The sequence below is a fragment of the Lithobates pipiens genome, unplaced genomic scaffold (genome assembly GCF_037356315.1).
Source record: "Lithobates pipiens isolate NorthernLeopardFrog02 unplaced genomic scaffold, aLitPip1_a1.2 Scaffold_13, whole genome shotgun sequence".
NCBI classification, from domain to species: Eukaryota; Metazoa; Chordata; class Amphibia; order Anura; family Ranidae; genus Lithobates; species Lithobates pipiens.
In genome coordinates, this window is record NW_027507718.1 from 343,460,338 (window position 1) to 343,486,718 (window position 26,381).

General features: G+C 41.6%; 1 protein-coding gene across 2 annotated transcripts in view; it reads left to right on the forward strand.

The window, feature by feature from the left end:
• The window catches only part of TMEM131L (transmembrane 131 like), a 155,605-nt gene that overhangs the window by 35,541 nt on the left and 93,683 nt on the right, over nucleotides 1-26,381 (forward strand). For both annotated transcript variants that reach the window (XM_077477067.1, XM_077477066.1), the window contains exons 4-10: nucleotides 9,698-9,760; nucleotides 10,487-10,610; nucleotides 20,081-20,197; nucleotides 21,078-21,188; nucleotides 22,658-22,738; nucleotides 22,832-22,973; nucleotides 25,188-25,243. In XM_077477067.1, coding sequence (XP_077333193.1) covers nucleotides 9,698-9,760; nucleotides 10,487-10,610; nucleotides 20,081-20,197; nucleotides 21,078-21,188; nucleotides 22,658-22,738; nucleotides 22,832-22,973; nucleotides 25,188-25,243 — 694 coding nt within the window. The remainder of the gene's footprint in view (nucleotides 1-9,697; nucleotides 9,761-10,486; nucleotides 10,611-20,080; nucleotides 20,198-21,077; nucleotides 21,189-22,657; nucleotides 22,739-22,831; nucleotides 22,974-25,187; nucleotides 25,244-26,381) is intronic.

Genomic DNA, 26,381 nt, shown 5'->3' on the forward strand with positions numbered 1-26,381 from the left:
GTCGCCACAACGGGGGCGGGCACTCCCGACGATGATGCCCATTGTGATGGCAACGTCAGACGTGTACGGTTAATGCATGAGAAATATGGTGCATGCTGGAATTACAGTAGCACCGTAACCAAGGAAGTGTATGCTTGTAGGCTTCATCTGCTCACACCTAAGATGGGAATGCCCAAGATCAAATAATATAAGGTAACTTTTATTCTAAAATAGTAATGAAAGTGGTGCTATTTACAAAAATAAGGAGTGTTAATTTAACATAAAAAAATAGAAAAAGAATGATTTAAAAAAACAAAAACAAATCCTATATGTGGTTGGAACTCTGCTTTAATGGGCAGTCTAATGGCCTTTTTAGTATGCAGGACTCTTGACTAGAAGTTTAAAATCACTTAGTCTCAGCACCCAAATTGTGGAGGTAGTTGTTTCTTGCAGCTTGAATGGTAAATTACATACATTTGTGTGCTGCTACACAATGTGGTTGGCAACGCTTGTACAGTTTACCATACACATACCCTTTTGGGCTTGTTCAGTCAATATTGAGGTCAAAGTACTCTGAAAACGCAGTAAACAATAGGGAGTGGCACTGTTTTAAGAAAGGTGTGGCAAGTTTTACCCATTGACTGTAACTTGTTCCTGCCATGGTACTTAAAGTGGTTTGGTACCTGAAAATGAAACTTCATGTTATTAAAATCAACAGATAGCATACTTACCTAAACGAACCCTGAAAAAAAAAAATATTATTTACTTACCTTTTATTTCTGATGTTTCAGCTGACTTCCGGGTTGTCCTCCCGTGGGAGTAGGCGTGGCTATCGTCCTCGCAATGGTCCCTGGGAAATTTGTAAGCTATTTCCCAAGAATCCATGGGGGACAATGAAATTGCGAAGTCTCGCGAGATTTCGTTAGGACGCCGGTCACGTGACGAGGGCGTGTACGAATTTGCCATTTTTAAAGTGGGCAGGCAGCTGTATCTGCCATTACCACTATTGCACACTGAGCATGTGCAAGATGGAGCGGAGCATGCTGGGAGCCAGACGTCATCATATACCAGGAAGTAAATGCCTGTGGGCTTCAGACGCCCACAGTTAAAATGGAAAACGCCAGAGCAGGTTTTTATAAGTCATCCTGAGGAAAAGATTTGTCGCGCCGGGGGTCAAATAAACGCCGGACGTGGATGCCAATCGAAGGTAGCACTCGCCCACCTGTGACACAGGTAAGAAAAAAAAAAAAAAAGAGCGGAATCCCGCTTTAACAGCTCATTGAAATTATATTTTCCCTGTGAATGAACCCCAAAAATGCTGCTTAAAAGTAGGATAATAACACAAATGTAGTTTTAATACAAAAGTTCTTTGCCCAAAGTAACATGTTTGTTTTTTTGCTTTCTAAGAGGTGCTAAAAGTTGTTTTACTTGCTTTTCTCACACTCTTTGCTCTGACCAATACTCAGTCTGTTTTTCCTAGAATTATTTTTTTTTTTTTCTGGTGGTCAAATTTTTTTTTTTATATATGTGAACCCCTGTGATATGATTTTGATCCGACTTTCAAAGCGATTTATGTATTGCAACATGAATATGGTTTGCGTTTTCTATGGGTCCATAATCATGCAGGAATCACACAAGTAGTACAGGAACCTTTTTTCAAGACCGTGTCATGCTGAGTTTTACTGAGGTGAACAGGCACCATTGAAAACGATATGATGTCCATTGTCATGTGATTCTGTACAACTCAAGTCACATTTGAAATCGCACCTGTGTGAATGAAGCCTAAAGCTGCAGAATTAATTCAGCCTTGAGGGGATCATCGAACAGCAGCTCAAAGATCTCCCCCTCCATTCCCATTTTGCTCTGCAGTGCTCCTGGGTTCACAATGGAACATGTACGCCTAGTGATCATAGCATATTTCACATAAGGAATTTTTGCTGAATGGCAACCCTACCTGTTAAAACTGTTACTGCAGCTGTATATGGGAGTATATGACAATTTCCCTGCCTCCACTAGGACCCTGAGAGTGCCAATTTGGTATGCTTTTTCACATGGGGCCAAGGTGTAGCTTGTTGTGCCCTGTGCTATACAATTTCTGAAAGTTCAAGATGCATCGGGAAGTTCAGGACATAATGGCATTAAATCGGTGGCAGTGTGGTGCTTGCAGGGTAAGCACAGGCACCTATGATAACTTAAAGTGGTTGTAAACGGCCTTCATGAAATATGAGCAAAGCACATGTATCTGTAGTGTTTACTTAACTCTCTCCGAAGCTGTAGGGTTCAATTCACACTTGTATGACTCCAAAGTTGTGCTAACTTTGGAGTGCAACTTTGGATAGGTGCAACTTGGATAGGCCTTTGGCTTTGACCAGTTTAAATGGACAACTGTTGCATTGTACGACTTTCATGCAACGTTTGAGGGTTCAAAAACAATAATACACACTTCCGCCCTCACACCTGTGTATCACCACTGTGCTTACACTAAAAGATAAAACAAAACAAAAAAAAAAAGAAAAATCAAACAAAACAACAAAACACTTGCTGCCACTCTAAATAAAGATAGCAAGATAGCTGTAAGGCTCATCACACCTCGTCCCAGCCCCCGTCAGTAGCCACTCGGTGTATGTTGGTCAGCGTTCCGTGTCTACCTCAATGATCGCTCTGTAGCCACACCCCCGACATGTTTTGTCATAGAATTGACTTAATCGTTAAGCCCTGGGTCTGCTGTGGCCATCCATTATCCAGCTACTTTGGTCTTGGAGTGCTGTGCAATTTGTTTATGGTGTGCCTTTGATATTCCACATGTGAGTGCAATGCAGTGAAATTTTATGAGATTAAAGTGTGTGAAGGTTTTACACTATCGGAGGCTGTGGGTTTTTTTTCATTTGTGTGGAGTGTGCAAAGAGGCTTAATTGGGAGCTGTGCATTGGCCTCTGACTGACACCTGAAGATCTGTCACTCTTCATCCCTGTGAAAAGATGGTTTAAGCGTCTATAGCCAAACACGGCCGTGTGAAGCATAATCAGCCGGTGAGTGTGTGCAAATAAGGGGTTTGAAGTCAGTCACTGCGGTGTGGTGGAGGAGTGTTTCTGGAAGTCTTTATGAATTATAATTGATTCACTGGTCACTATCTAATGAACGTTGGACTCTTTATGTTTAAAAACTGGACACTTTATTAATTCATAGAATTTATTGTAACTATTCACTTCACAGGGTGAAGGTATTATAGCTTAAAGTGGTAACAATCAATGTTATTTATGTTGTGTATACTTTATTGGATACATTTGAGTTGAGATTGTGTATTATTGCATATTCCCTGAGTATGTAGTGCCGCTCATTCTACACTGCTTGGTATGATTTTTGCACAACTTTTGAGGGAACTTTTGAGGGTTAATGTTGAGGTTTATGGCCCTCAAGTTGCATAAAAAATTGACCAAATTAGTGCATTACCTACTTTGACGTTGCTGCAAAAAGGTGCATATATACGAATGGTTATCATTGGAAAACCTTGGGAACGACTTGTCATGCGACACAAGTTGCACAAGTGTGAATAGAGCTTAAGTGACATTTCTCTCTGGTGCGTCCTTCCTCTGTTATCCGCATGAGTAACTTCTGAGAAGTTTTCCCAAGACACAAGATAAATTTGTGGCCGGAGGGAGCTCAGCACACAGCTTGTCTATTCAGAACACTGCTTTGTATCCATCTTTCCTTCCTGTGGAGGGGGGTTCTTCCAATCATCTCTCACACACTGTAACTGCAGCTCTCTGCCCCATCTTCTGAGATGCTAACAGAGGGAGAAGGATTTTAATATGATTCTGCCCTTTTGAAAGGGTGTAGAGATGAGAAGACTGCAGATATACAATTAAAACCTATGTAGGAGGATTTGTTTCATCTGTGTGTATCATCTGAGGCTATTCAATCCACTTTAAGATGAAGCAAACCTCTTAGTTGCTTAGTGTGGGTGAAATAAAAAAAAATGTCAGTGTTCTGCACACAAATGTTATCTGTCTATGCAGTTAGATATGCATTTCACTCTGAAAACATTTGTTAATATGAGGATAAAGTAACCTTAAACTGTATATTGCAGTTTTTGGTGCTTATTATAAATTTATACATGCCTGTAATCTCACCTGGATCAAAACTCAAGATAGAAAGTGTCTGTGTCCTACTCCTAAGCACTTTCCCAAGATCAGTAATAACTGTTTCTTTTTGAAAAAGCATTTGGATAAGCTGCTAACTTTCCATACTGTGAAGGCCTATAAAGCAGGGATAATGTGTAGGGTTCCTATGCAGAAAGACATGACACTGCTCAGGTCTTGTTTGGGCAAGCCTTTTCCACCCTTTGCAGCTTACAAGCATCAGAAGTCTTCACTAAGGACCTGAATATTTCACTCTGTTGCTTGTTACTTTGAAATTGTTGTTTATATTGTACATTATTAAAATGAAGAATACATTGTCTCAGTAAAATGAAACACTGTGGAATGTCGTTTGGCCTTTATACTGCGTTCCTTCTTCATGTTCCCAATAAGGCTTATTGCCAAGTTCTCCTATAAATATCAATTAAACTCTGGTGGGGGGGGGGAACTATTTAAAAGGCGTAGTGAGGATATACATTTATAATGGGCCTGTAGCTATCGGACATTTTAACTGTCGTATGCTGGCATTAAAGCAGAGTTCCACCCGAAATTGGAACTTCTGCAGATCCGGTCCATCCAGTGTCACATTTGGCACCTTTTAAAGGGGGGGGGGGACGGACGGACAGATACCTGGGGGGGGGGGGGGGGGGACCACTCAGAACGTACAGTGCAACTTGTGCATGCGCAGTAGAGAACAAGGCTGTGATTCCTGATTCCCTTACTGAAGATGCCGGGGGCCTCCACCTGGAGCCAAGGGATGTGTCGGCAGTATTTGTAGCTGCTGACTTTTATTTTTTTAGGCGGAACTCCGATTTAAGGCCTGTAAAATGACAGGCACTCACATTTTTAATTTTATAGAAACGTAATTGGCAGTAATACTAATGTGATAAGAGACCAAACGAACAGATAAGATTTTCTGTCCCTTGTATTTACATTGCCTATAGCACTTATTTCATACCATGGTTTCTCCTGCCTTGGAAAGGTACAGTATGTGTTTCATTGGACACAGGCTGAATGAAAAAACCTTTCATCAACCTATTAGGAATATGTATCGGTGGATTCAGTGCATTCAGAGGAATCCCAATTTCACTCCTCTCAGCAACGTTCTGTGAAAATAAAATGCATAATTGTGGAAGCAATTATGTTTAACTATGTTAGGGCCGTGGCAAACCAGCAGAAAACCACTAGGAACAGGATCACTAAACTCTTTGTCTGTACTATTGCAGAATCATTTGTTACATTGATGTGCAAGGATTTAATGCTTTACTTAAAGTACAACTAAAGGCAATTTTTATTTTGTTTAGTGCTGGATAGAGTGGAGTTGGATTAGAACCCCTGTAGATTTTTATTGCGGTCTTTGCCTTTCTTATGAAGATTCACCCTCGGTTTGTCCCGTTTACTATTATCATTGAAATTGAAAGTAAAAGAAAATCACAAATTTTGAGTTGTCCCCAAAAAAGTTTTGGAGGGGAAATCTTTCAATGGGGACACTACTTCTGGTGACCTGGGGATCCCCAAAGGACCAGGCAAAACCTAACTTACGCTAAACCTGCTCTGTGCCACATTCTAAACCTAATCTGTATAACCCTGTAAAGCAAATCTCTCTGTACTTGCCTATTCTGCACCCGATCCGGGTTGGTCTCCAGTGGCAGATGTCTGCAGGACAACAGCTGTGAAATGAATGGCAAGTGATGTCCCCCATAGATTTACTATAGGGCTTCCGTTGTCGGATGCCCCTCCTGCACCCACCTACACAGCAAAGCCTCCGCTGAGAGATGATGCTGGAACCAGACCGGATCGGCTGCAGGATGGGTAAGTACAGTGATTTTTGCTTTACAGAGTTAGATTAAGGTTTTTACAGCGTTAGCTTTTCCTGGACTTCTGGCAGGGATTTCCTCTCACTTCCTGTTTAGCTATCGGACATGAAGTAAAGGGAAATCTCCACAATGGGACATAGATGGCAAAATAATCTGACAGGAACTATAACCCTCCTATACTTTATCCCATTCATTTCACAGATGTACGTTTTCCCTAGAGTTCTACTTTAAAGGCATTGCACTATTTTTTTTGTTTTGTTATCAAATGAGATTTTGCGCATGGCTATTGATTCAAACATCTACTAGTGTATTGCCAGCTTTACTATGGGCACTTTACATACAGAATATCCTGGTATGATTTTGGCTTATTGTGGAAGCTGAGAGGCTCAGTTGAAAATCAATCACATTGATATTTAAACCCGGTGTATTCAACTATCCAAACTGAAGGTTTCTCAGAATCCTGACTGGTTTTCTTTATTACTGCCTTTCCCGGAACTGATCTTTTTCTTATTGGCTGATAAGTATTGGCTGCTGTGGCCTCTTCTACCACATACATACCCTACAGTTGTATGCTTAGGACTTAGTAACTGCACCTTCTTCTCCAATTGTGGTCAGTTTGAGTGTGTTTGTACACATTGGCCTTAAAGTGCAAGTCCACCCTAAAACTAAAATCGCTACAGACATCCACGATCTATAGATATCCACAATCTAACACTAACCTATCTAGACCTGAAAAGAATTAAATTAGTATACATACCTTTTTTGAAGCCGCTCCGGTCCTGTCTCCAACAGCAGAAGCTCTGCAGAGAACACAGCTGACATCTGTGAAATAGGATATATAGCATCACCCATACAGTTACTATGGGGCTTCTGTTGTCGGCTGTGTCCTCTACACCCGCTTCCACAGCGAAGCCTCAGCTGAGAGCTCAGCGGGTCGGATTGGCTTCAGAAAAGGTATGTATACGGATTTCTTTACAGGGCTAGATACAGTGGATATAAAAAAGTCTACACACCGCTGTTAAAATGTCAGGTTTCTGTGATGTAAAAAAAATGAGATAAAGATAAATCATTTCAGAACTTTTTCCAACTTTGTGACCTATAAACTGTACAACTCAGTTGAACAACAAACTGAAATAATTTAGGTGGAAGGAAGTAAAAATAAAATAATAATATGGTTGCATAAGTGTACACACCCTTAAACTAATACTTTGTTGAAGCACCTTTTTGATTTTATTACAGCACTCAGTCTTTTTGGGTATGAGTCTATCAGCATGGCACATCTTGACCTGGCAATATTTGTTATAAAGTTTTGGAATGCCCAGACCTGAATCTGTTTGAAAATCTGTGGGGTGATCTGAAGAGGGCTGTGCACAGGAGATGCCCTCACAATCTGACAGATTTGGAGTGTTTTTGCGAAGAAGACTGGGCAAATATTGCCACGTCAAGATGTGCCATGCTGTTAGACTCATACCCAAAAAGACTGAGTGCTGTAATAAAATCAAAAGGTGCTTCAACAAAGTATTAGTTTAAGGGTGTGCACACTTGTGCAACCATATTATTTTAGTTCCAAAAAAAAAAAAAATTCGAGTTGTGCAGTTTATAGGGCACATTAAAGGTGACTGACTGAAGCTGATCTCACGCTGAGCTGTCAGCTGTGGCTTCGCTGTGGATTTAGGTGCAAAGAGGACACAATAGAAGCCCCATAGTATCTCTATGGGTGATGTTGCATCCCATTTATTTCACAGTCGTTGTCGGCTGTAGGTTGGTGTTTAGATCGTTGATGTTTATAGATGTAGCTATTTTAGTGTCAGGGTGGACTTATCCTTTTAATAGCCTTCTGCTTTCTTGATATAGTATGAAGAAATATAAATGTCTGCCTTTCAGAGTATTGTCTCCTATAATGTATGTGAGTAATCAAAAGTTCTTTCCTGAATCTCACTCTCGAAAATTCTGGTTACTTGGGTGTCTTGTCGATCCAATGACTTTAATACAAATAGGATTCAGCCTGGGTTCACACTTGTGCATTGCGAGACACCGCATGTGATTTGCACAGGAATCGCACCACATTGTGTTGTGTATGGCTCAAATTGCATCTGCACCAAAATGGTGCAGGTCCCTTTTTTGATTTTTTTTTTTTTTCGTGCACATGGATGTTAATACCCATGCGATCTGATTCTGGCATTTGAACTGCATTTTGTGAGCTGTTTCAGGGTGTCGTTAATCTGTACTCTGTGATTGATTGCAAGGCAGTGTGGGAAATGCACTGGATTTGCTGCGTCTTCCACATCGCATAAGTGTGAACCAGGACTCAACTGGATGCTGCATACTTTGGCATTGACTCAATTCTTGGAAGCCACAGAAACTGCATGATATCCAATCACCTGGCATTCTCAGAAGAGTGGTGAGCAATAGCGATGTATACATTGTGGTCAATGCATTTTACAGTACTGAATGGTACAAGCGTAAATTGTACTTGGCAGACATAACAGTATATTTTAAGTACAAAAAAATAAGTTCTTGTAAAAGTTTTGAATGTATTTTTTTCTGTAGTGAAAGTTAGTTAGAGAATTCATATAGGAAGTGGAAGGGCGACTACAGAATTTGTGGTCTTGGTGTATGAACCTATGTGCTTCCTGAACTGTGCTTTTCATGCTGAACCATGCAAATTTAAACAAAACCATCTTTTTATCACCTACACTAGGAAATTTTGTCATCTTTGGGTACAAAATGTAACTTTACTAAAGTACTCTTTTGCTTAGCACAATTTAAGTGTGGCATAAAAAAGCACAAGAAGTTAATATGGTAAAACACAAAAAATCTGTATACATGTATAGGGTTTTCTTGACACCTAATGCCGCGTACATACGAGTGGACTTTTTGACGGACTAGGTCCGACGGACTTTTGGAGGACTTCCGACGGACTTTCCGAATGAACGGACTTGTCCACACACAATCACACCAAAGTCTGACGAATTTGAACGTGATGATGTACGACCAGACTAGAATAAGGAAGTTTGTAGCCAATAGCTGCTCTAGCGTCGGTTTTTGTCTGTCGGACTAGCATACAGACGAGTGGATTTCTCGTTAGCAACTGGGTCCGGCGGAGTTCCGGCGAAAAAATTTGAAACATGTTCTGTTTCTAAAGTTTCTAAAGATTTTTGGACAGCAAAGGTCCGATGGAGCCCACACACGATTGAATTGTCCGCCGGATTCGTTCTGTCGTATCTTTGCTTTCAAAGTGCGGTCGTGTGTACGCGGCTTAACAGTTTCCACCATGTAAAAGAATGGCAACTTTATTGTTCCAGCATGGTTGAGGAAACTCCACCCTGAGCCTCTCTTAGACATGTTTTTCCCCCTACTGGAGCATAATTGCAGCAGTTCTTCCATCTTTAAAGGGCAAAATGGCTGCGCTAAGAAGCTATAAAATGTTTTATGGTTTATAGATATTGGTAGCCTGACTCTCCAGGCTTTTATGTGTTTTCTAACATCCAGCTGCACAATACTAAAATACTAGCTTGACGAGCCCATTCCTTGATTTACGTTTTTTCACCATTGGCACGCCCTATTAAACGGATATGTGGTGGATAGTCTCCTAGAATAATAATGCATGCCACTATAGGGAGAGTATATGGTTTGGTAAATGTTGTTCTTCACTGTAATAGGCTGACGCAGCACAAGTGTTGTAACTTTGTAATATGTCAATGTAGTATGCCGTGCAGCTGTTTGCCTCAAATCTGACCATTGCTGCTTTTTGATTTCTTTCAGTATAGCAAGGCCTAGTGGGAGGGCCCTACACTTACTGCCTTCTGTACTAGATTTTGGAACTCAGTAAGTATTTCTTTATTTTTATCCTTCTTCTTTATTTTTTTAAATATGTTAAGAATTTTCATACAAAAAAATAGAAAAGTATTTTTTTTTTTACTAGTAATGGCGATCAGCGTTTTTTTTTTTTTTTTTTTTTCATGACTGCAACATTATAGCAGACTCATCGAACACTTTTGACATCATTTTGGGACCATTGTCATTTATAAAGCGATCAGTGCTATTCATTGCACTGATTACTGTAAAAATGGCAGTGAAGGGCTTAACCAGTAGGGGGCGATGAAGGGGTTAAGTGTGTCCTAGGGATGTGTTCTAACTGTGGGGGGGATGGGTTACACGTGACAGTGTACTGTCACTAGGCAGGGAATGCTTGTTTACATCAGTATTTCCACATTCTTCCACTCCGTGAGACGATCGCGGGAATCCCGGCGGACATAGAGTCCGCGGGACCCGCGGTCGCACTCGCAGAGCTTGCGCCGGGCGCACGCTCTCAATGCCGTGCCATTCTGCTGACAAATATGGGCGTTATGCAGTCCTTAAGTGGTTAAGAGAAATGTCCCCAAAGGGACAAGGTGAAAATATTGCTAGGCTTCTACTAATTCCCTGCTCAGTCAGTAGTCCTCAATCACTGTGTTTATATGCTTCTGTAACTTTTTTTTATGGTGTTAATCTGATGCTTTTCTATTGTGATGCAGCATACGTGTTTTTATTTTTCTGTTTTTTTCTTTTTAGGTCAGTGGGGCTCCCTAAAGCTCAGTCATTCTGTGCTTTCAACCCTAGCAGGGACACTAATATTGAAGTGGATTCAGTGTTTACAAGCGGTAGAAATTTCCATGTGTCTCCCATACATAGCAGGGTAAGTGTTGATGTGCTCTTGGAAACTGTCCTGGATGATGCCCAAAACATCTAGCTTTTCTTGGCACAGTTATCCAGCCTCTGGCAAGACCCTTTTTTCCCAACATGCAGTTCATTTCTTTTTTTTCTTGTTTTGTTGTGGGTTTTTGGGTTGTTTTTATTTTTTATTTTTTTTATTTATTGTTTTTTTGTCTGCACAACGCGGTTACCAGGGTTAGCAATGTTTAAAAAGACAATGTATGTTTCAAAAGCATCTGACTACATGAATACTCATTGACTTAATGTTAGCAGTGATGTTATTTTTAAGAAGGTAAATGCTGTATATAATCAGTTATAACAGCCAGAGGATTGGTGCACAGTCTGGCTAAATTACTTTTTACATTATCTTTAATGGTTGGTAGCTTGTACAGTGGGGAAAATAATCATTTTATCCCCTGCAGATTTTGTAAATTTTTCCCACTTACAAAGAGTCTAATTATTATAGGTGTATTTTTAATGATAGAGACAGAATATCAACCAAAAACCCAGAACAAACATATGATACAAATGTTATAAATTGAGTTACAGTTCAGTGAGTAGAATAAGTATTCGATCCCCAAACAAAACACAACTTAGTACTTGGTTGGAAAAACCCTTAGTTGGCAACACATATAGGTAGGACATTTCCTGTAGTTGGTTACCAGGTTTGCACATATCACAGGAGGGATTTTGGTCCACTCTTTACAGATCTTTAAATCCATAAGGTTTCTTGGCCGTCGCTTGACAACTTGAAGTTTCAGCTCTCCATACATTTTCTATAGGATTAAGGCCTGGAGACTGGCTAGGCCACTCCATAACCTTGATGTGCTTCTTCTATAGGCACTTTTTGTTGTCTTGGTGGTATGTTTTGGGTCATTGTCATGCTGGAAGTCCCACCCACGACCCATCGTCGGTGTTCTGGCTGACGGAAGAGGGTTCTCATCAAAAATTTTACAATACATGTCCCCGTCCATTGGCCCCTCAATGCAGAAAAGTCAGCCTGTACCTTTTAGCAGAGAAACGGCCCCAAAGCATAATGTTTCCACCTCCGTGCTTGATTGTAGGAATGATGTTCTCGGGCCATAGTCATAATTTTTCCGAACACATTGATTAAAGTTAATGCCAAAGACCTCAATTTTGGTCTCATCTGACCAAAACACTTTCTATTAATCCTTCTTGGAATCATTTAATGTTCATTGGCAAACTTCAGATGGGCCTGTACATGTGCCTTCTTGGGGAGGAGGAACTTGCGGGCACTGCAGGATTTCAATCCATGGCGACGTATAGTGTTACCTATGGATTGTTTGGTGACTGTTGTCCCAACTGCCTTGAGATCATTCACAAGCTTTTCCCGTCTAGTTCTGGGCTGATCCCTCATGATCATCCTTATCTCATGAGGTGAAATCTCGCATGGCGCTCCAGACCAAGGGCAGTTGATGGTTATTTTGTGTTTCTTCCATTTGCAAATAGTCACTCCAACACTTTTTTTTTCTGCTCCAGCCTTGTGCAGGTCTATAATCTTGTCCCTGTCGTCCTTTGACAGCCCTTTGGTCTTGTCCATGATGGTGAGTTTTGAATGCAAGAAAATGGAAGACAATTGCCCGGCAGGAGGGATTCCCTGTCAGCCCGGTCTGTGTTGATGAGGGAATCGTGCAAATTTCTTTCCTGCAACCTGTAGTCGTCATCAGCTCTGGCATCGCTCCATGGGTACGTGCGTGCGCACGCCCCCTAGTGGTCAAAAGGCGAACCAATATACAGTTGCGTCAGTTTGCCCAGGGGAGCCAACCTGCTGCAGTACACCTGCAGCGGCTGATCGAAAAGGGGTTAAGACCAAGCCACCTAAAATCTAACACTGTTGCATGTGGATTTTCACAGTCTCCCGCTGGTTTCTTATATCTTCTGGAGACTTCAGCAGTAGGAGTTCTCCAACCAGTGTTTCCTATTCCTGATATGTGCCTGCTGCTTGTATGAGAAAGTATCCTGTTCTCTTTTTATTGCTATAAAACAAATGTGTTTTGACTTTCATTTAAATTTTAAACTGAATGGGTTGTTTTACAAGGCTACAATCACTTTAAGAGCCCTAATTAGAGGCTTTGTTTGCAGCCACGGATTATGTCATACCCAACTTTTTTTCTACCATATTAAGCAACAGCAGTAGTCTGCTGTATTGTAACTAAGGTATTATGTGTGGGTAAAATTTGTGTGATGCTATTATGGTGACAGTCCTAGATATTTTTTTTTTCTTTGTTCCTTTAATCAGCTGTAGTTTGGGTGCGTGCAAGATACCAGTAGGCCACGTGAGGTCAGTTTTCAACATGGTTATTCCATGTGCCTGAAATCCAAAGCGAGAACATTGCTCCCCTTGTTTTGTAGCCATTAATGTGCTGCAGATGTGCTTCTAGGAATACAGTGATTTGGAGGCTGAAACTGAAAAACAAGACATATGCATTCCTGTAACCTAAATCACTGCATAGTCGTCAAAATATATAGCCTAGTGCATGCGGGAGTTCGATTTTTTTATTTTTTTAACCTGAAAAACAAGGTGACATTTTTAAAAAAGTTTTAAAACGGTAATATGACATTAAGTAGTAAAACAGAAGGCCCTGTGTAAGAAAGTGCTGATGGTGGAAATATTGCTTGCCAGGCGGACCAGGCTTCCATCATTACTGAGGCTTTATTTTTGTCTGCATTCTTTTTTACTTTTTTGTTTTAGCAAATATATTTAAAAATAAAGACACTGTTCTTATTATAAACTCTTTTCTGCATGACTGGTACAGTTTGTTTGCTTCTATATCATTTTTCTATTCTGCGGTGAATAGAAATGTAACATGGTAATTTCAGGAGGTTCTGGAGTACAGGAATGTTGGAGGCGATAGCCAGGGCCCATGTTACATAACACAGACCTCAGCCTGTAGAGCAGCCTTTCCTTATTCCCTAATAAATTCTGCTAACAATATGTGTCCCTTTTAACTGAAAATTGCGCAATCGTGCAACGATGTACCCAAACAAAATTGATGTCCTTTTTTTTCCACAAATAGAACTTTTGGTGGTATTTGATCACCTCTTTGGTTTTTATTTTTTGCGCTATAAACAAAAGAGTGACAATTTTGAAAAACAAAACAAAAATTCTTACTTTTGCTATAATAAATATCCCCAATTTAAAAAAAAAAATATTTTTTTTTCCTCAGCTTAGGCCGATATATATTCTTCTACATATTTTTGGTAAAAAATATTGCAACAAGCGTATATTGATTGGTTTATGCCAAAAGTTATAGCGCCTACAAAATATTGGTTTCTGGCATTATTATTATTTATTTATTTTTTACTAGTAATAGCGGCGATCTTTTTCGCAATTGCGGAGGACAAATCGGACACTTTTTTATTTGAAAATATTGACATTTATAGAGCGATCAGTGCTATAAATAGCCACTAATTACTGTATAAATGTCACTGGAAGGGAAAGGGTTAACACTATGGTACGATCAAGGGGTTAAATGTGTTCCCTCACTGTGTGTTCTAACAGGGGTGGGACTGACTGGGAAGGAGACCGATCAGTGTTCCTATATACTAGGAACACATGACCTGTCTCCCCTCCCCTGACAGAATGTGGCTTTGTGTGTTTACACACACAGATCCGTGTTCCTGCTCTGTCAGGAGTGATTGCGGGTCCTCAGTGACGCGGAGGACACGCGTGCACGCCCCCTATACCGGCGGGAGGCGGAGAACATCATATGACACCCTCCCAGGAAGAGAGATCCCATCTGCGAACGTCATTCGACTATATGCCAGGAATTAAGTGGTTAACGTGGGTGCAATCTTGCATGACCACACAATTCATATGGCAGAAAACATAACTACTCCAAGGGGTTCACATACATTTTCTTGCTACTGTATATGAACATTGTTTTTCTATGCACACAGAATGGCATATACCGTATACAGAATGTAGTAACTCTGTGCTTACCATTACCAAACCATTTTACGCAACCCTAACTAATGGGAGTTGTCCTTGTTCTACTGCAAGAAAGGTTGGGCGTAGTGATCTGAGGGTTAAATCTCATACCAGCTCTGCTCAAGGGCAGTGTTGGCTTGTGCTTCTAGTGGGTAGGGCTGCCAGAGCAGGATGGTGCTGCTTGAGTGTATTTTTAGAGCTTTTTTTTTTTTTTTTATATAGAGTGGAGAGGGATTGACCAACACCTGCTAGGTTTTTATTGCCATCTGTGTCCTCGCTAGGGAAATCCATCCTCCCTAATTTTGTCCTGATGACTGTGAACACTGAAAGTGTAAGAAAATCCCAAATTCTGGGCAGTCACAAAAACAGGCATGTAGAGAAATCTTCCAATGGGAGCACTAGTTCTAGTGACAACTAAGGAATTTCCTTCACAACACAGATGGCAAAAAAAAGGCGCTGCATGGTGAAGAGGAGAGCAGATGGGCACTACTTATTTGGAGACCAGATAGTTTTGACAAACTATGTAAAGAACGTGGTTCTACGCGGTTTTAAAATGTGACTCTGAACAGTTTACTCTCATAACCGTTGCACGGTTTCCCCAGTTTTGTTGCACAGTAACTGGCTATTAAAGGTAACCTGTCATTAGAGACTTCTGATATTTGGTCTGTTAAATATACCATTGAAACCTGCTCTATCGTTTCAGTAAGTGCAAAAAAAAAAGCCTGGTAATTCTGCCAGCAATATTGTGGGCTGATTTAATTCCTGTGCCCTCTGCTGGCTGATATCATCTGTTCTCAAGTCTGTCTGTGCACTGCAGAAGACGTTCCCTTATGTTATGTAGAAGAAGATGCAGCTGTAATATACTTCCCATCTTAGATCAGTGTTGCTTCTCCTCTGATACGGTTCCCCCCTAGTGAGAGTTTTCCTCCTTGGCAGGATCACTCAGTAAAAATAAAGGATAAGCCTGAAAAACAAAAAAACTAGTGCAAGACACTACATCTAAGCAATGGTGAGCTGCAGTATATGTTCTTGGTTTTAGAAATGCATCAACATTAACACATTTGTTTTGCCTGGAGTTTGGCTTTAAAGTAGACCAATAGCCTCCCATTACATACAAGTATAAGCCTAATTATAAATGCACCTGTGTGTACAATTTTCTTAGTCCCCTCGGCAAAGTCCCACAAATAAAGTGCCTTGAAAAAGTATTCACACCCCTTGAAATTTTCCATGTTTTGTCATGTTACAACCAAAAATGTAAATGTATGTTATTGGTATTTTATGTGATAGACCAACACAAAGTGGCACATAATTGTGAAGTGGAAGGAAAATGATAAATGGTTTTCAGGATTTTTTTACAAATATCTGAAAAGTATAGTGTGCATTTGTATTCAGCTCCCTTTTACTCTGATACCCCTAACTAAAATTTAGTGGAACCAATTGCCTTCAGAAGTCACCTAATTAGTAAATGGAGTCCATTTGTGTGTAATTTAGTCTTGTTATAAATACAGCTGTTCTTTGGAGCCCTTCGAGGTTTGTTAGAGAACCTTAGTGAACAAAGAGCATCATGAAGGCCAAGGAACACACCAGACAGGTCAGGGATAAAGTTGTGTAGAAGTTTAAAGCAGGGTTAGGTTATAAAAACATTCCCTAAGCTTTGAGCATCTCACGGAGCACTGTTCCATCCCTCATCCGAAAATGGAAAGAGTATGGCACAACTGCAAACCTACCCAGACACGGCCCTCCACCTAAACTGACAGGCCGGGCAAGGAGAGCATTAATCAGAGGAGCAGCCAAGAGACCCATGGTAACTCTGGAGGAGCTGCAGAGATCCACAGCTCAGGTGGGAGAATGTGTCCACAAGACAACTATTAGTCGTGCACTCCACAAATCTGGCCTTTATGGAAGAGGGGCTGAATACATATGCACGCCGCACTTTTTACACACATTTTACACATATTTATTTGTAAACAACATTTAAAACCATTTAATTTTCCTTCCTCATCACAATTATGTGCCATTTTGTGTTGGTCTATCACATAAAATACCTAAAAAAATAAATGTATGTTTTTGGTTGTAACATGAAAAAATATGGAAAATCTCAAGGGGTATGAATACTTTTCAAGGCACTGTATCTGTTGATCTTGCCAGTGAAGTTGGCATTCCTGTGATGGTATGGCAACAATGCGGCACAGCTTCTAACTCTTCAGAGCAGAGTTGACACACCCATGTAGTCTGCCTGCTTGTACTACAGGGGATGAAATAATAAATGCAGGGTGCTTGGCTTGATGGCATTATCACTCCTGACTGACAAGCCTGTAGCTTATCATTCAGCACCCAGTCCTGCCCTCTGGATTGGCAGCCCTGCATGTTGCTGAAATCCTTCCAATGTGAGGTCAAAATGAAATCTGATTTGGCTCGGTCAGGGAAGGTGAAAATATATATTTGATTACTTTGAGCCTTGTGCGCCACTGGATTTGCTGCTTGTATAAATTGTCATGTAGTTGTACTTTGTGGGCTCCTTCACATCTGCAGGGCCCTAATCCACATCAGATCAATGTGGGTCACTGCCGGGGCACATAGAAAACAATGGTTTTCTGTGTGCTGTGTTTAAACCACAAGTGCTTTGTACATGTACATGCAACCTGTCGTCTACATTTTAACACAGCATACATGAATGCATGTAAAGGCAATGTAGCCAAAAGTAAATAAATAACTTGCAAGTATTCCATTGATCTGTGACTTCCATGGATCTGTCACTTTACAACAGATGACATGAAAGCTCATGAATATGCATGTTAAATGCACAACACACATGCATTTTTGATGCGTTTATGTAAGTAAGGAGTGAAAAGACTCTAATGTGAAAATAAAGTAGTCTGCTGTTCTGTAAATTTGTCTCCAGTTAAATTCTCATGCTTTCCAAGGTGTGGGTGCCCTGGGAATGACAGTTTTTCTTTCTAGCGACATACTAATAATTTGAAATAGAACAATGCAGGTATGAGTTTGGGTGCTGTAATTAAACCTTTTTAAGAGTCATACGTGTGTTATGTGTGAGTTTTAACGTGAGGGTTGTAAAAGCATTTGCAGGGTTGTTTTGAAATGCAGTGTCCTTGGTGACACACCCTTCTGTTTTACTCCCATACCATTCCCTGCAAGACTTTCTCACGTCTGATATTTGCCTTGCAGCGGAATTTATTTTTGCTGTGTTCAAGACATCCCAAAGCATAATTTAAATGCCTAAATTATTTGTGCCATAAACGTCCAGTGCTTAATGACCACAGGAAATGTATTTCTTTTTTGTAAAAAGATATGTTTTTTTATTTAAATTTGTGGCCATAGATGCTTGTGTGGTTTTTAGGAGGCATGAGATTAACACCTCCAGTGGGGTATGAGCTATAATTCTTATATGATTTACTTAACCAATTTCTTTGGAGTTTGTCTCCAAACTTTCTAAACAAAGGGCCAGTACACTGCCCTTCAGACTTTAGCAGGGCTGGACTGTGGCCACTGGAAGTAGAAATTGTCCTGGCGTCAGTGGGAGTAAACAATGCATCTTTGGTGTTAGAAGGAATAGTGCCCCATAATTTGTTATCTGTTAGAAGAATAGCGCCTCATCATTGGTGTCAGTAGGAGAAATATCGCCCTATCATTATCAGTGGGAGGAATGGTGTCCCATCATTGGTATTCCTGGGAGCAATAGTGTCTCATCATTAGCGTCAGTGAGAGGAATGGTGCCCCATTGCTGGTGTCAGTGGGAGGAATGGTGCCCCATTGCTGGTGTCAGTGGGAGGAATGGTGCCCCATTGCTGGTGTCAGTGGGAGGAATGGTGCCCCATTGCTGGTGTCAGTGGGAGGAATGGTGCCCCATTGCTGGTGTCAGTGAGAGGAATGGTGCCCCATTGCTGGTGTCAGTGGGAGGAATGGTGCCCCATTGCTGGTGTCAGTGGGAGGAATGGTGCCCCATTGCTGGTGTCAGTGGGAGGAATGGTGCCCCATTGCTGGTGTCAGTGGGAGGAATGGTGCCCCATTGCTGGTGTCAGTGGGAGGAATTGGTGCCCCATTGCTGGTGTCAGTGGGAGGAATTGGTGCCCCATTGCTGGTGTCAGTGGGAGGAATTGGTGCCCCATTGCTGGTGTCAGTGGGAGGAATTGGTGCCCCATTGCTGGTGTCAGTGGGAGGAATTGGTGCCCCATTGCTGGTGTCAGTGGGAGGAATTGGTGCCCCATTGCTGGTGTCAGTGGGAGGAATGGTGCCCCATTGCTGGTGTCAGTGGGAGGAATGGTGCCCCATTGCTGGTGTCAGTGGGAGGAATGGTGCCCCATTGCTGGTGTCAGTGGGAGGAATGGTGCCCCATTGCTGGTGTCGGTGGGAGGAATGGTGCCCCATTGCTGGTGTCAGTGGGAGGAATGGTGCCCCATTGCTGGTGTCAGTGGGAGGAATGGTGCCCCATTGCTGGTGTCAGTGGGAGGAATGGTGCCCCATTGCTGGTGTCAGTGGGAGGAATGGTGCCCCATTGCTGGTGTCAGTGGGAGGAATGGTGCCCCATTGCTGGTGTCAGTGGGAGGAATGGTGCCCCATTGCTGGTGTCAGTGGGAGGAATGGTGCCCCATTGCTGGTGTCAGTGGGAGGAATGGTGCCCCATTGCTGGTGTCAGTGGGAGGAATGGTGCCCCATTGCTGGTGTCAGTGGGAGGAATGGTGCCCCATTGCTGGTGTCAGTGGGAGGAATGGTGCCCCATTGCTGGTGTCAGTGGGAGGAATGGTGCCCCATTGCTGGTGTCAGTGGGAGGAATGGTGCCCCATTGCTGGTGTCAGTGGGAGGAATGGTGCCCCATTGCTGGTGTCAGTGGGAGGAATGGTGCCCCATTGCTGGTGTCAGTGGGAGGAATGGTGCCCCATTGCTGGTGTCAGTGGGAGGAATGGTGCCCCATTGCTGGTGTCAGTGGGAGGAATGGTGCCCCATTGCTGGTGTCAGTGGGAGGAATGGTGCCCCATTGCTGGTGTCAGTGGGAGGAATGGTGCCCCATTGTTTGTGTCCACTGGAGGAATACTGCCCCATCGTTGGTGTCAGTGGGAGGAATAGACCCCCCCCCCCATTGTTGGGGCCAGTGGGAGGAATAGATCCCCCATCGTTGGGGTCAGTGGGAGGAATAGATCCCCCATCGTTGGGGTCAGTGGGAGGAATAGACCCCCCCCCCCCCATTGTTGGGGCCAGTGGGAGGAATAGATCCCCCATCGTTGGGGTCAGTGGGAGAAATAGATCCCCCATCGTTGGGGTCAGTGGGAGGAATGGTGTCCCATCGTTGCTGATGTTAGTAGCAGGAATTATGCCCCATTGTTAGTGTCAGTGGAAGAAAAATACAAGGAAAAGGCCACAATTTGTAGACCACTGCTGTATAGGCCTTACTTTTTAACTTCTTAAATTGGTATTAAATGGTTACCAAAATCCATTTTTATATGAGTGTAAGTTTTTTTTTTTGTTTTGATTTTCTTGGTTGTTAGGTCATCCCAGCCAGAGGGAAATCATTGTTCACAGTCATGTTTCTGCCAGATGAAGAAGGAAGTTTTGAGGGCTCTTTATTTATAAATACTACTACAAATGGGATTCTGTCCTATCAGGTGAGCTGAATGAAGCCTTTTCATGCTAACAAAATTCCAGTTTGCAAAGTCCTTAAAATGTTTTAAGGACTTTTTTTTTTATTTTTTTTTATCTTTTGATGTGTTCAGAAAGAGCTTAAATAACTTTTTTTTTTTTTTTTTTATGTTAATTATTAAATAAGTTGCTATTGCTATATTTTTTCTTAAAATTTGGTATAAAGTAAAGGTAAGGGTTTCCCCAGGCAATCTACTTGCATTGCTGGAGATCAAGAGTGCTTCTGACTTGGAAGTAAAGGCAAAACCTTACTAACTGGAAACCTGCTCTCAGCCACATTCTAACCAGAATCTATCTAACCCTGTAAAGAAAAATTTCTATACTTGCCTGTTCTGCAGAAGCTCTGGTGCGGTCTTCATTGGTGCCCTCTGTGTGCAGGAGAAAGCCAACAAGGCTGGGAAATGCAAGGGAACTGATGTCACCCATAGACTTACTATGGGGCTTCCATTGTTGGCTGCCTCTCCTACACCCTGAAGCCACCACTGACCGCTTAGCAGAACGGGTAAGAATAGCGATTATTTTTTTTCCTTGCAGTACTAGATAGTTTAGGCTTAGAATGTGGCCGAGAGTAGGTATAAGGTTAGTTGGGTTTTGCCTTTACTCTCACTTTAAGTGTTAGCTGTTGTGCACAGAAATTTTCCTGTCTTATAAAAAAAAATAACCTGGCAAGTGAAGTCTGATCCTTCAAGAGCAGGCAAGTTTGTTCTCGTCCTTCCTGTCTTGAATATATAGGTCAAGTAGCTTGACTAAATCTGAAATCCTACTTTAGATATACTACATTCCCTAACAGATTTATTGAATAAAGTATTGGCAAAGTTTATTCTAAATAACCTTGTTCTGTTATAGGTCTTTGGGCAAGGTGTACTTCCTGCCGTCCCTGATGACTCTAAGCACTCACTTCAAAACACAGCAGTCATGTTTCCACGGATTGCAAATATCCATCTTTCACAATCACAGGTATGAGTTTTCCTCATTTAGTTTTAGTAACTAAAAAAGTTGCTTTATTAAAGAGCAGCTCCATTTTAACGTGGGATACCAACTCTGGTGACCTGGGGGTACCCAAGAAATTCCCTTAATTTGCCGTGATTTCTTCCCACTTCTTGTTTTGGCTATGGGACAGGAAGTGAAGGTAAATCTCCCCTTTGGGACATATAGGGCAAAATAAACCTTACAGGGGTTATAATACTCCCTTACTCAATCCAAAATGGGGAAAAAAGTTTCGCCTTTTAGTTCCTCTTTAATTTTCATAATTATACTATTCTACTTTTCAAGATGGTGGTACCTACCTTTCAGATGTTTGCATTCTCTGAAAGACAAGGGAAAGTATTCTGTGGTTGCATAGCTTATTTGCAGTCTGTTATTAGTTTAGCTCTTAGCCACCAACTGAATACATATGCTGCCTCTCTGAATTGGGTTGTCTTTCGTGAGACTGTATATATGCGTACGAGTGTTTGTGCTGGGAGCTTGCTGCACAATGTGCTCCCATGAGAGCCTCGTGTTGTACGAATGAAGGTTCTGTTCTCGTTTACCTGTGGATCAGTCACTATACAGCCCGCCCTTGTGTGTTTTCCCCTCTTGAATTGAGTGAAAGAAGTATCGTAAATTCCCCTGCTTCTGGTGATCACAGCAATGTAAAAATTGCTGTTGTGATTGTCAGGAGCAGGGGGATTTATTTTGGGTTGTTCTCTGAAAACAAAAAAAAACAGGAGATATCACCATTTACCCCTAAACATATGCCCAATTTGTCCTGAGAAAAACAAGCTATAGTTCACCTGGATACACAAAGTAGTTGTAATGATATGTACAGCTTTACTAATGCATGTCAAAGTTGCAAAATTGTCTCCAGACGTTAGGATTTGTTACCTTTCATCATGAAGGAGAAAAACCACCTGTGAGCTTTTCATAAGAATACAGATTAAACTGGAAGCCTCATCCAGCGGAGGAACTGATTAACACACACTTTTGCCATATCTTTGTCCTTTGGATCCCTTTTAATATTATTACAATACAGGATTTATATAGCGCCAACAGTTTTTATAGCTCTTTACAATATAAATTAATATATTAGAAACTCCAACATTGCAATGTGTTCGCTAAAGGGGTTTACTCACTTTGCATGTTAAATTTGGAAAAATGTATCTATTAGCCTACAATCTTCACTAAGAATTGGGTGCACGGAGGGTACGGTCTTTAGCTCTTAGGGAAATGATTATATTTCCTAAAACTTTTACTTTTTCCCCAAATATTGGCTAAGAGTTACAAGCACGTGTATACATATCAATATTTAGGCAGGTTTTTATATTTAGACCTTGTGGGATTGTGTGTTTTTATACTGTCCGTTTGAGATTGCATTCTATCTTGCTATAATGGATTTTGTGTTTTGAGTTAAGCTGACGTCATTGCTTTATATGCATTTCCTTATGTAGGCAGAAGCCATAAACTCCTCCAGTGTATGGCAGGTTCGTCTGAAGTGCAGTGTTCCCCTTCAGCAGCATCGGAATTGCAGGGTAGGTGACATCCACCCAGAGGATGGTTTTTATGTTGACCCCCCCGTTTGCTTGTCTTCTGACCACCTGGACCTTTTCTTTTGTGACTTGCAGAGCTGCTTCCTGTCTGGGCAGTCACTACTGCTACAGGTCTACTTTGCAGTCAGATTGGAAGGAGGCCAACATGACTTGGAGACACTCAGGAAATACATTTTAGAGAACATTTTTATGATCTTTGTAACATCTGACCAAAATGGTGAGACATTGTGATATAACTAATCTGGTTCTTGTGTGTACTATAGCCTGGTAAAGGGGACTTTTCCCTTAAATTGACTTCTCAGATATAAGAAGTCTGGTTAGTTGTCAGCCCAGAACTTGTAGTGACAAGGCTTGGAGGCTGCTAAATGTACAGTACTATAAAAAAAAAAAAAAAAAAAATGACGCTTGTAGAAAAGAAAAAATGCTGGAAAGTGAAGAGGTTTCAAAGAAGAATTACATTTAAAGCTAAAGTTTATTTACATATTTTCCCCATAGCTTAAAGTAGTTGTAAAGGCAAAAGGTTTTTTATCTTAAGATCTAAGGTAAAAATGCCTTCTGTGTGCTGCAGCCTGATCTAGATTAAGTTATTGTTGCTCCAGGGACTCGGCTGCCTGGGGACTCCCCTCCTCATTGGCTGAGACAGCAGCTTGGCGCCATTGGCTCCCGCTGCTGTCAATCAAAGCCAGTTAACCAATGAGGAAAGAAAGGGGTGGGGCCAGGCCGCATCTCAGCACTCAACAGGAGGGAGGGGCTAGGAGCACTGAAGAGGGACCTAAGAAGAGGAGGATCTGGGCAAAATCACTGCACAATGCAGGTAAGTATAACATGTTGGTTATTGCTTACTAAAAAACACAACTTTAAAGTGGCCTAACTTGCATGTAATAAAGTATGTCCCACAAGATTCAGGCTGCTGGATCCTGTAGAAATTTACTTTGTGGGCTGCCCAGTCCTCTTTTTGACGTTAAACTTCAAGTATTATAGGTATGGGTCTCCAGGCTTCGCTCCCCTTTCATTCATGGAAAAAATGTCTGCACATAATGTACACTGCATGTAACATAATCTCTGAATGAGGGAGAGCCGGATGAATAACAAGATTCTCTAGCCCATTCTGAGATCATGTTGCGTGCAGTATATACACTATGCATTGATATTTCTCATTGGATGAGAGGGGAGGACTGGGTGGGTCCCCTTTAAGAGCAGCAGCTTTTGAGTTTTGTAGGCTGTTTATGTACCACACGAAGCCTGACCTTAAGACCCCTTTCACGCTGAAGGCATTTTGCAGGTGCTACAACGTTAAAAATAGTGCATGCAATCTGCCCTCAAACAGCTGCTCCATTGTCTCCCGTGTGAAAACCTGAGGGCTTTCACACTGGAGTGGTGTGCTGGCAGGACGTCAGGAAAAGTCCTGCCAGCAGCTTCTTTGGAGTGGTGAAGGAGCGGTGTGTTTACAGCTCCTCCACCACTGCTCCCCAATTGAAATCAATGGGGCAGCGCGGCTATACAGCCGTCAAAACGCCGCTTTTGCGGGAGGTTTTAACCCTTTCTTGGCTACTAGTGGGGGTTAAAAGCACCCCGCTAGCAGCTGGAATGCACGGCAAATCTGGTAAAACGCCGCTAAAAATATTGGTGTTTTACTGCCGACGCTATGAGTGGCACAGCGTGAAAGGGGTCTAAAACTCCCAAAATGTTTTGCTAGGATGTTGCTAAGCGTTGCTACGCCTATAGCAAGGGCATTATTCTACTTTGGTCAAAGCTGCAAAGTTTTTTTTTTTTATTATTATTATTTTTTTTATTATTATTTATTTTTATTTTTTTTATAACAAACGTCCCTTTTCTGCATATGCCGTTTTTTTTGTAAGGCCTCTTTCACACGGGGCGGATCAGTGATGATATCCACTTGCTCACCGGGAATCGCTCCGTCGATCCCCGCTGAGCAGGGAGATGATAGGTCCGTCTCTGCACACTGCGCAGTGACGGACCTGTCAGAGTGCCGCTCTCCTCTATGGGAGATCGTGTGATGATGGACCGTAGTGTCTGTCGTTATCCGATCCGATGACGGATGGAAAAGTTTTTCCTCCGTCGCACTTTTTCGGATCAGGTCGGATGTCAGCGGACTTGTCACCGCTGACATCCGACACGCCATAGACCTCTATGGAGCATCCGTTCAGGTCCGCCTGAAAAACTGACAGGCGGACCTGAGCTGATCAGCCATGTGAAAGAGGCCTAAAGGTGAAATTACTCTTTAAGACTTTGAATATACATCACCTGAGGGGAAAAAAAATGTGTCTACAACTTCTACCAAAAACAAAGTATTCGTTTTGGTGGGCTGATTAAATTGATAGAAATTGCTGAATGTAGATGTATTACAGTAGTGAGAAGAATATGTCTGTTTTATGTTTGTCAAATGACACTCATCCATTCTTTTATGCAGATGATTCAATGGCTATGTATGTATTAAACTCTGGGAGTGGCCTGGTTCACATGCAGGTAATTACACTTTAATTAACAATAGAAAATAAAATGCAAAGTATAGCCAGAACTTTTTATCTTGAGCATACAGTACAGGACACAGGCTAAGCATTCATAGACCATGGGTTATAGGCTCTTACCTTCTTGATTGGATGTTGGCAAAGATTTTGAGAATGAGTCCTGTGGGCGCCTTCTGTATAACCCTATCCCACCCTGAGAGTCCTCGGTTTTTTGCTAATGTCCTAAGGTGAAGGACCTATTCTCTCTTATGAAGAAATCACTCTTAGCTTAACTATGGTATTATTTCATTGTTGGATTCTTCAATTAACTCTTTACTATCCTCTAATACAACAAAGAAGCAGAGCATCCAGATTGGTGCAACCTTGGTAAAACTTGGGAGCTGCACCCAGACCCATTCCATGGAAATATGGGCACTAGATCCTGCATAGCGTATGGGTAATTAAAGTGTGTGTGTATAGCCAAAAAAATTTCTAGCTTTGGATACAACATTTTTTTTTGATTTAGCAGCAAGGGTAGAGCTTCCAGGACTCACCCCAGTTGCAAACTTGTTTTTTACCACTGAAATCAGGCATTAACTAGATCTTTCTGCTGTGTCATAAACCAGCCTCTTATATTTTATCTTTCCTGCCTCCACATGGACACATGTGGGTAAAATTCCCTTCAGTTACAGAATTCTTTAATTTTAGCACCATCTTTTCTTTTTTTAGTGCCCTATATTGCAGGCACACCTCATACAAAGTTCCCAGCAACTTTCAGGGCCCATTCACACCAAAAATGCTTTTGCATGCACATTTGCATTTTAATTCAATCTTAATTTTATTCAGGAGAAAGGTTGAGAAAGAGAAATTAAACAGCACAAACAATAACAAGATACACCAACAATATGTATCGTATGTGTCTTAACAAAAACATGTCCATGGTGCAGATAAAAGGATTGAAAGCATGCATAGCAAGCCTAACAGGAAACCTTCAATGATAACAATCCTTGTTTGGGGGGAAGAGGGGGCAAAGAGAAGGAAAAAACATGTATATATAGAAATATACATACATACAAACATATAGACTAAAATGGATAAAGCATATAAGCTAAAGAACCCCTCGCCTTCCGCTCAGCCAGGGGGAGCAAGGCTGACCC